We start from the raw sequence: 10,402 nt of genomic DNA on the forward strand, positions 1-10,402 counted from the left end.
TGTGGGAACATTGTGATCTTATTCCTCCCAACAAGGTATGTAAATTTCTACAGAAGATGTATTTTCATAATACTGATGGTGCAATACAATTAATGTTAAGCGGCTTTACTTTTGTACAAGGTGAAGTGTTTTCTATGTGCCAGGGAGCTGGGATATAACAACAACACCTCATCCATGCTTAGGCACTACAGAGCTTTGCATGTGAATAAGGGGAACACAGATTGTGGAGCAAGACCAGGTGAGCCATCAAATGTCATGATAATATAGCATGCAGTAATGTTACTAAATGATATAACAATATTATACAGCTGTTATAAGTTACGTGTGTGATATTTATATTTGTGCTTTGTTTTTATTGTCTTTCCTCAGGAGAACAATCTCAAATAGATGAAGACCTGGTTAGCATGGTGATTGAGGACTCCCAGCCATTTAGCATTGTGGAGGACAAAGGATTTAAAAGATTTGTTAAATCATTAAATCCTAGCTATGTTCTCCCCACTAAAAAGGCCATAAAAGCAGTGAAAATTTAGTTTTTACTGAATAAAATGTGAACAGGCAGGACTGAGGCTCAGTGTGTAGCTGTCCATACCTCAACCACACCTCACCTCACAGTAAATGATCATTTCCATTTTAAGCATTTCCAAATGATCATTTTCCATACTGCCAGTATAAATATACACAGTATACTGCCATCACTACAATATAGATGTTTTACACACTCCTTTTGTTGTTGACATTTACAGGCTGTGTGCAAAAGGCCACACTCTTCAAATTCATGCCAACTAATATTTTTACGTCCAGTAGGTGTCCTACTAGAGCAAACGAAGCTTCGAGAAGCTTTGCGCTGGGGGGAACCAATTGGATGTAAAGCTTCAGTGCTTCATGAAGCTTCATCTGCCCATCACTAACTTTATCCCTGACCTGTCTGGTGTGTTCTTTGGACTTCATGGTGTTGTTGCTCCCAATATTCTCTTAGACAACCTCTGAGGCGTCACAGAGCAGCTGTATTTGTACTGACATTAGATCACACACAGGTGCTCTCTATTTAGTCATTAGCACTCATCAGGCAACGTCTATGTGAAACTGACTGCACTCAGACCAAAGGGGGCTGAATAATTACACACACCCCACTTTGCAGTTATTTATTTGTAAAAAATGTTTGGAATCATGTCTGATCTTCGTTCCACTTCTCACGTGTTCACCACTTTGTGTTGGTCTTTCACGTGGAAGTCCAATAAAATTGATTCATGTTTGTGGCTGTAATGTGACAAAATGTGGGAAAGTTCAAGGGGGCTGAATACTTTTGCAAGCCACTGTATGTATATGAGTAATGACTCTTCTGGCATGTCTAGTATAGGAAGAGTGATATACCTGACCCTGCCATCTTTTGGTTAATAAATGTATCTCTGATAGTAAGATGAGATTCTTGTAGGAAAATAATTGTAGAATTTAAATGTTTCAGTCGGTTTAACACTTGTTTCAGTTTAACTAACTTCCGTATCCCCCTAACATTCCAGGTCGTAATGTTAACGTTCAAAATGTTTTCTTTAGTTGTCCTCTCCATAAAATATTGTCAGACTCTGTACTTAAATAAACAAAGTAAAGGAAAAATTGAAGAAGCAGGTTTGCACTTACATTCATACTCACACATGCCAGATACACAACTTATAAACAATTTCTGATTGAACATTTGTATTTTCTTGTTGGAAATGTCTCCCCCCTCCCTTCAACAAATTATTTGGAGGGCGTTAATCCACATCCTGAGTCTGCAGGGGTTGTGCTGGAATCCACAGAAGGCATTGATTTCAATAAACAGCTTGACAACCAGGTGAAATCCCCGTCGGATCAAATTCAAAATTCAAATTGTATTTGTCACATACACAGTCATACACAGTACGATATGCAGTGAAATGCTTAGACAACTGCTCGTGACCTAAAGAAAAAAAAGAAAAGGCTATGAATAAGAAAGGAAATAAATATGAAAATTAAAAAGGGTAAATTTAACCAGGAAGGAATAAAATAAAATATAAAAATTAAGTTAAAAATGAAATAACTGTACAACACAAATTAGAATGAAGGGTAAATTTAACTGGGAAAGAATAAGATAAAATATATAAATTAAAGTTGAAAATAAAATAACTGTACAACAAAATACACAGTATAGAAATATATAAGAATGTATGAAGAAGTATAAATATAAATATATATATACACACAATAACAGCAGCTGTACAAGAATTAACTGGAGATGAGGAATATAATGTCCAGTGTTGTGCAATCCACATTATTTAGTGTCTTGTGCAGTGCAAATATGCTTAAAGTGGTTTAAGTGATGAAGTGAAAACAATGTCCAGAATGTCCAGTGTGAGTGTAAGAACTATATGTGTGGGTCAGTACTGTGTGGTGGTGTGATTGAGAGACCGTATCGCCTGCGGGAAGAAGCTCCTCCTCAGTCTCTCTGTGTTGGTCTTCAGGGAGCAGAATCGCTTTCCTGACCTCAGCAGAGAGAACAGTCCGTTGTTGGGATGGCTGAGGTCCTTCACGATCTTCCTGGCCTTGGTCCAGCACCGCCTGCTGTAGATTGAGTGCAGGTCAGGGAGCTCTGAGCGGATGGTGCGCTCAGCTGAACGCACAACCCTCTGTAGAGCTCGTCTGTCCTGCATGGTGCTGTTCCCGAACCAGGTTGAGATGTTTCCCGTCAGGATGCTCTCTATGGTGCAGGAGTAAAAGTTCCTGAGCACCTTGGGGGGCAGTCGGAAGTCTCTCAAGCGTCTGAGGTGGTAGAGACGCTGACGGGCCTTTTTCACCACGGTGTTGATGTGACAGGACCATGACAGGTCCTGCGTGATGTGAACTCCGAGGTATTTGAAGCTGTCCACTCTCTCCACTGGGCACTCGTTGATGACGGGGGTCTGGTAGTTCCTCTCCTTAGTGCTGAAGTCCACTATCAACTCCTTTGTCTTACTGACGTTTAGAAGGAGGTTGTTCCTCTGGCACCAGTTCTCCAGATTCCTAATCTCCTTCAGGTAGGGCGTCTCGTTGTTGTCAGAGATCAGGCCCACCACGACGGTGTCGTCAGCAAACTTGATGATGGTGGTGGAGCTGGTAGTGGCCACACAGTCATATGTGTACAAAGAGTACAGCAGGGGGCTCAGAACACACCCCTGGGGGGCTCCAGTGCTGAGAGTGGTGGAGGCTGAGACATGTCCGCCCATCCTTACTGCCTGTGGTCTGCCAGTTAGGAAGTTGGAGATCCACTGACACATAGATGAGCTGAGTCCCAGATGCTCCAGCTTGGTGGTGAGTGTGGAGGGAATTATGGTATTAAATGCAGAGCTGTAGTCTATGAAGAGCATTTTAACATAATTCCCCCTTCTAGTGTCCAAGTGAGTGAGTGATGTGTGGAGGAGATGAGAGATGGCATCGTCTGTGGAACGATTTGGACAGATCCAAACCGTCTCCGCAGACCGATCCTGCGCAAATGTGATCTTGGCCCCATCATGTGTAATTTGTTGTTTTCTTGCTTCCCGATATACCAGTTCCTTCTCTTGGAATTTTAAGAAGCAAACAAGCACCGCTCTGCTTTGGTTGGTTTCCTGGAGGCTAGCGTGCGATGCACTCGCTCCAGTGTGAATGATTTGTCAGGCGCTAGCCCCAGCCACTTAGGTAGCCTGATGTTAATAAAGTCGAAGAGTGATTGTTGCCCCTCTGCTCTTTTATGCCGAAGATGCGCAGGTTCTTTCATCGTCCCGGTTTTCCAAGTCATCTGTTTTGGCTTCAGGAAGAACGATTCGTTTGATGGTCGAGTTCAGTGACGTTTCTGTTTTTTCAAGTGTGCTTTCTACTCCGGCAATGCGGGCTTCGGCCTCCTCGGTATGAACCCCCTGGTTCAACACGGGACCCCGCACTCACCAGCTTGTTTGTTTACTGTACATTTTATACATGGCTCTGTAGATTTTTTTCAATTGTTCTATACATATTCTGTACATTGTTACCTGTATATACCTGTATATACGAACTTTGGTAGCTTATGTTTATAGGAGCACCTTGTGTCTTCCTTTTATATTTTATTTTCCCGTGCTGTAAGAGCTCTGTAACAATGAAATTTCTTATCCGTGGGATAATAAAGGTTTATCTAAAGTGGCTCAAGAGTTGGGAGTTTGCCTTGTAATTGGAAGGTTGCTGGTTCGAGCCCCGGCTTGGACAGTCTTGGTCGTTGTGTCCTTGGGCAAGACACTTCACCCGTTGCCTACTGGTGGTGGTCAGAGGGCCCGGTGGCGCCAGTATCCGGCAGCCTCGCCTCTGTCAGTGCGCCCCAGGGTGGCTGTGGCTACAATCACCAGTGTGTGAATGGGTGGATGACTGAATGTGTAAAGCGCTTTGGGGTCCTAGATAGCGCTATACAAATACAGACCATTTACCATTTATCCTTCCAGGACTTGCAGCTGCGTAAAGCACTGTTATGGCCCTGGCCATAATCTGTTCTGCAGGCTGTTTTCTTTGTCTGTGTCTTTAAGTCTTTGCAGGTCCCTGAGTGGATGAGCTGACGGCTGCTGATTGGTCCCCTGGTCATGTGGTATCCTTCAAAATCCCTCACCAGCAGTTGTCCTGGGGCAGCCACTGACAGCAGCAGCAGACCTGACCCTGGCCTCCAAACCCGAACTTTCTGAGTTCTGCATATAGTGTGTACATTAGTTTTCATTGTAAATAGCACTGGAACAGAAGGGGTGATCTGCCTTATTGTTTTCCCTTGCACTGTTTTCTCCTGTTTATCGCTGTCTAGCGCTTGTCTTTTGTTTGTTTTTTGATTTCACATAGGGTTTTAGCACCTCCTCCTGACTTAGCTTGTTTTGTTTGTTATTTTGGCCTTTGTTCACCCCGGAGCTTCATTTTGCAGTGTAGAGAAATAAACCACCGTTCTCTAAGAAATTGGTTTTCCCTCTGTGTATGGTTTTGGGACCAGGGCGGGGCAAACTTTTCAAACTTATGTTGCGTTCCCGTACCCCTAGACTGGGGCGTAACAGCACCCCTCCAACAGCCATCTGTTCTCTGATTGGATTGTTACATTTGTGATTGACATGACATTGACCAATCATTTGAAAGGAAGAAAAATTGGGTGAAAATTCATACTTGTAACTCACACAGAGCGCAGAGTTTTACACATAGTTTTTTGCTTTGTATCTGTAAGCAGAACTTAACAAAAAAATTGTAACTTGTGTAAATATTTTTACAAACACAAATATTTTTTACACACAAATTCTCATCAGTAGATGCACAAACAAAAAATGTTCACATATTTTGGTTCACAAGGTTAAAAAACTCAGTTCACAAATACACATTTGATTTACAAGTACAAAATTTTCATGACCACAATTTTAGCCCATAAACAATGGTGAAACGTTCCCACAAACACACTTCTGAACCTTGTGGAAAGCCTTTGCTGAAGGGTTAGCTGACATCACATTAAACCCTATGGATTAAGAATGGGATGTAACTCAAGTTTATATGCTTGTGAAGACAGAAAAGTGAATACTTTTGGGAATATATTGTGTATTATAAATACCTTCTTTGCACATTATTATTTATCAGTTGAAACTATCTATATGACTTTAGTATTAGTCATATTAAAACTGTTATGAACTAGTTTATGTTCCAATAAACTAGTTTGAAACTTTGCGACCAGTTTTAACTTTTCTTGCAAAATAAAAAACAATAATAAAATAACTAACCATTCCAGCCCAGCAGGTGGCGGTATTGAACACTGAGGCTGATAACCGGGAAAAGAAATAAAACGAAGACGTTTAGTGCGCATGTCCGGAGTTTTTATATTTGGGCGGGCGAATTAAACGAGAAAAAAAAAAGACAAACCAAAATAAGATGGATCTGATATCTGCGTTGCAGTTTCTTAGGTTAAACGATATCTCAGAAGGTAAAACTCTCTTGTCTGTTATCGAAATGTGGTTTACTGAACACCCGGCGGTTTGGCTGTCTGTCAAACTTGGCTGTTTCCTGGGTTATTTGAGCCGAGAGATGTACCGTGAAGCGACATTAGTGTCGATTATCTGCCATTAAATAAAGCAGTTGAATATTCAGATTGTCGTCAAATGTTATAGTCATTATTTGTAATGAACTTAATATCTGTGGGTTCATGGCAGACAGCAGTGTCGCTTTGGCATCTGAGAAAACATCGGCTCGTCTGACATTTGACAGGCAAACGTGTTAAAAGTAGCAGTAAATGAAAGTCAGTCAGTGATTTTGTGATATAAGAGATAATTTTTAAGCTCAGAGATTAGTGGGTGTTTACACAGGGTGCTTAGTTTATGTAAAATGTAGTTTGTTGTTGTTTTGGTTTATGAGCTGAGTGTAGACTTGTATATAGTTAAACATGTAACTGATGTAATTTAAAATAAAAAAAATCATCCTACTCCTTTTCAAGCATAAACATTGTGTAGACATAGAGATTTTCACAAAAACTTGATGTTTTTAAGTTTTTTTCTCTTGTTATTTCAGTTATATTTGCATGTTTGAGATAATATTATTCTATCTATTTGTAGCCTGGGTGGACGCGGTGTGGGAAGTGGAGTTTACTGAAAGGAAACCACTGGATAAAACTATAGAGGAGGAACTTAAAGCCAGGCAAGAGAAGTCTTTCACAGCCCTCTACCAGTGTTTACTGGCCCATGCTGATCAACATCAGTCTGCAGGCAGTGATGGAGCTTCACAGGTAAGCAAATCAGTTTTTGTGGCTCTCTGAAATGCTTGCAGTTGCTCAGTCTAAAGTCTTCCTGTAGTCTGTAGTGTCTGCTTCACCATCTGAAGGTCGCACTCAGCTGACTGTCTCCTATCTTGCATTGCAGAGTGTCTGGGCAGTTCTGGGGGAGAGTGGCATATCAGTCAAGTCTGTGGTGGCTGTGCTGTCCTTCTTTGTCCTGGCAGGAAAGTCTAAAGTGGCCAGTGGCCACCAGAGGGTGACCAGCCTGTGTGCAGCCTCAGTGTACCTGTTACTTCTGAGAATTCCAGGTAAGGAAAGTTGAAATGGAAGTAACTACAAGTTCTTGGAGCTCGGTGGAACTAACATTGAGGAGATAATTGTCACTGCTTATTGACTGTAAATTATAACGTTGGTATAGATGTCTTAATTTTTAAGGAGTGTGTGTCTGTTTGTCTATCCTGTGACATATTTCTAGGAAGCTATCTGGACACACTCAGGCCTGTGAGACTCATTTAGACACTGAGCCATGGCTCTGTGCTACATGCACATATTTCTGCATATCTGCCATTCAAAAACACTTTGTATGTTGTTTATTTTTATGTAATATTCAAAACTGAACTGTAAGTGGTTCAAAAATGAAAAAATAAAATCCAGTAAGTGGAAGTTCTCTGAACACAACCTGTTGAACCTTGAAGTTGATGAGCTAAAGCAGCAGGAGATAACGATGTTAACGTCGCTCCTGTTGACTAAGAATAAAAAACTGAGGCTACGATTCACACGAGCTTAGGAAAACTGCACAATAAAAGATGTTTGCTTGGGTAAGAGGTGTGAGTGTGCTGGCTCTCTCTATCGTTGTTTCCAGGGAGCATTTCCAACAAGGTTTTTCATGAGGTTTTGTTGGACACATGTCTGGACCTGACCCGTCACTGCTGGCCTCAGGATTCTGAAAAGAAACGCAAAAAAGACCTGAAGAGTTCTCAGACGGAGGGAAAACGCTCCAGACCACAGAGGAAAGACGGTCCAGAGGTACGCTCCGAGGATCATTGTAACGTGATGGCTGAATAGTGACTTTGATACACTGATTTCATAACTAGGAGCTAATACAACAGCAAGAAGGACTTTTCATTAATTATTCCTCGTTTCATTTTCTTAAAACCTTCTGAAGAGAAAAACAAACCAATAAATGGTACTGATCTTTCTGATGCTAAAGTTGTGTGAAGGTGAGCTGGTGGAACACATTTATGATCAGACTTATGTGTTATTATCAGATGGAAATGGAGGAGGAGGATGAGGAGGAAGAGGAAGTTCATCTTTCTGGACAGGACCTGATGAGGATCAGAGATGCTGTCGCTCTCCTGGTTCAAAGCTTACTGAGACTTCTGCAGACACTTCCACTAAAAGCCAGTCCTCAGACCGTGATCCACTGTATGCAGGTACCACCTGCTTGTCTCTGCACAGCTGGTTCATTTCACACTGTGGAACCTGCAGCTGTTCACAGCTGATCCTTTTCTTTCTCCAGATCTTCAGTAACCTGCTTTACTTTGAACCCACTACTGGCAAACCAGTTTTTGCTGCTGAACAGTGAGTTTTCTTCCTTATTTTGTCTTTTTTAATGTATCAGAATCAAACTGATAGTTGTGTCATTTCTGCACAGAGACATCACCAAACTAAGGAGCGTTCCAGAGATGGCTTTCTATGGCCTACAGCTGCTTTGCTTGCCAAAACATGGAGACCAGAAAGAAGTAAGAGCCCGTACACTACTTATAAACCATCTCAGTAGACGTCATCATAACACTGTAGAAACATTGTTTTTATAGAGACTCAGGCTGGCTGCATTCAGAGATTTGGACTTGTTGCTTCCTCTTCAGTTCAGAGAATGGATCCTGACTGTTTGCACTTATGCGCCGAACATCAGTTAGCCTTCTTAAGTTTAGTGAGGGGGGTATTTGAGGGGGGGGGCTTCAACGCTCACGTGAGCAGTGACCATGAGACCTGGGAGCAAGGCCTGCTGATCTGACGCAGAGTGGTGTTCACACCTAAACATATGGGGAGGGTGTGCTGGGAATGCACACACTATTCCAAACCGGGGCCTCAACTCCCACCTCAGACACGACTTTGGAAGCATTATGAATGAACCGTGTTCTGCACCTCCATTGCTGAGGCAGCTGCGAGGAAGTTGGTGCTCGTCGTGGCGATAGTCCCTGAATCTAATAGTGAAAACTGGAGGCTGAAGGAGTCCTACTGGAGCTGATGAGTATGGGCAGGCCAAACAGAAAGCACCTTGTCTGCTGCTTGAAGCAGAAACTTGGGTGTGGGAGGCGGTCAGGCTGTGGAACAAGACTTTCTGACTTCCTTGAAGCAATTCTGGCAAAGCGTCAGGAGACTCAGGAGTGTTTCGCTCCACCGGACCAACGCTTTAGTCTCTCAAAGAGCCTAAATGTCTCTGTCATATAGAAGCTGTAAAAATGTGAGATGTTCAAACAATATTGATGATTTTGGCTGAACTACAGGACATACAGGCATAGAAAGACGAGTTGCTTCATACAGCTCTCTGCGTGTCCTTTCATATGATAAACTGTACCTGATATGGCGTGCAGAAATGTTTTTTATGACCTGGATGCTAACATTGAAGGTCATAGTCAAATGCAATCCAAGTCCGGGGATATCGACATGAAGTTTAAAGATGAGCCACAAAAATGTCGGGTGATACGAAGTTTTTATTTGTTTTCACTTTTCGTGTGACCTCGACCCAAAATGAAATCAGCTCGAGCTATTTCTACATTTCAATGTGGTGTCTTAAAACCTGTGGAGAGGAAGTTGATCATATCTTCAGTGCAGTCAGTGGATGATGCGGTCTTCCTCCTTTTCCAGTGGGATCCAAACATATAATGGGATGAACACCAGCCGATGAAGCCAACAGAACAAACGAGCTGTGACAAGATTCAGAGAAAAATTCAACTGAGAAAATGTTAAAATGTTCTCACAGCAAAATAAGTGACTTCAGTATTTATTGAGGGAGGAGACCCATGTGCTGAGTTCCCACCAGAGTCATCAAACGTCTTCTTTAATGGGTTTTATCTGTTGTGTCCTCCAGTCCTTGCGGAGGGTGTTCCACCAGCTCCTCTACGTGATTTTGATGATGAAGAAGGGCAACACCGGGAAGCCGTCCCTCCTCGTACCGAGCCAGACCATCCTCGCTACTCGTGACCAGGCCGTCCAGTTTGTCTGGTAAATCGTTTTGTTTTAATATTGATCTGATACTTTTTACATCTCATCGTGGTGGATGTTGGAAAGAAAAACTTTAAATGTGTAAACTGTTTCAGTTTTTAAATTGATTTTGATGATGACTATAGTTTTGTTAATGAAGGCTTGTCTTTAAAGGGAGCTCATTTTCCACCTATGGGAGCCTCTCATCTTATGGCAGACAGGTTAGGCTTCAGCCCCACCCTGAGAGACGGGCTCAGGTCACCAGTCTGTCTGAGAGTAAATACAGATTCACGTCTGTGGCTGGTTCACAGTCTTTGTTTCCAGAGAGAATTTAGTTCAATTCTGTTTTATTTATGTTGTGAGGCAAAGAGCTTAAATGGACTGATTCTTATACAGCGCTTTTCTACTCAAAGCTCTCTATACAACAGGCCACATTCACCCAATCGCACAAACACAGAAGAGGGGCCTGAAAACTGAAGGCTC

The 10,402-nt window shown here is 42.2% G+C and overlaps 1 protein-coding gene across 1 annotated transcript in view; it reads left to right on the plus strand.

Annotated features, from left to right (window-relative positions):
- Nucleotides 1–5,759: 5,759 nt before the first annotated feature.
- ncapd3 (non-SMC condensin II complex, subunit D3) overlaps nt 5,760–10,402 on the plus strand; it is a 26,851-nt gene continuing 22,208 nt past the window's right edge. The window contains exons 1-8 of the mRNA XM_085181930.1: nt 5,760–5,929; nt 6,555–6,724; nt 6,858–7,020; nt 7,575–7,738; nt 7,981–8,145; nt 8,232–8,293; nt 8,367–8,454; nt 9,807–9,940. Of these exons, the coding sequence (XP_085038056.1) occupies nt 5,878–5,929; nt 6,555–6,724; nt 6,858–7,020; nt 7,575–7,738; nt 7,981–8,145; nt 8,232–8,293; nt 8,367–8,454; nt 9,807–9,940 (998 nt within the window). The 5' untranslated portion in view covers nt 5,760–5,877. The remainder of the gene's footprint in view (nt 5,930–6,554; nt 6,725–6,857; nt 7,021–7,574; nt 7,739–7,980; nt 8,146–8,231; nt 8,294–8,366; nt 8,455–9,806; nt 9,941–10,402) is intronic.

The sequence above is a fragment of the Neolamprologus multifasciatus genome, chromosome 13 (genome assembly GCF_963576455.1).
Source record: "Neolamprologus multifasciatus chromosome 13, fNeoMul1.2, whole genome shotgun sequence".
Lineage (NCBI taxonomy): Eukaryota > Metazoa > Chordata > Actinopteri > Cichliformes > Cichlidae > Neolamprologus > Neolamprologus multifasciatus.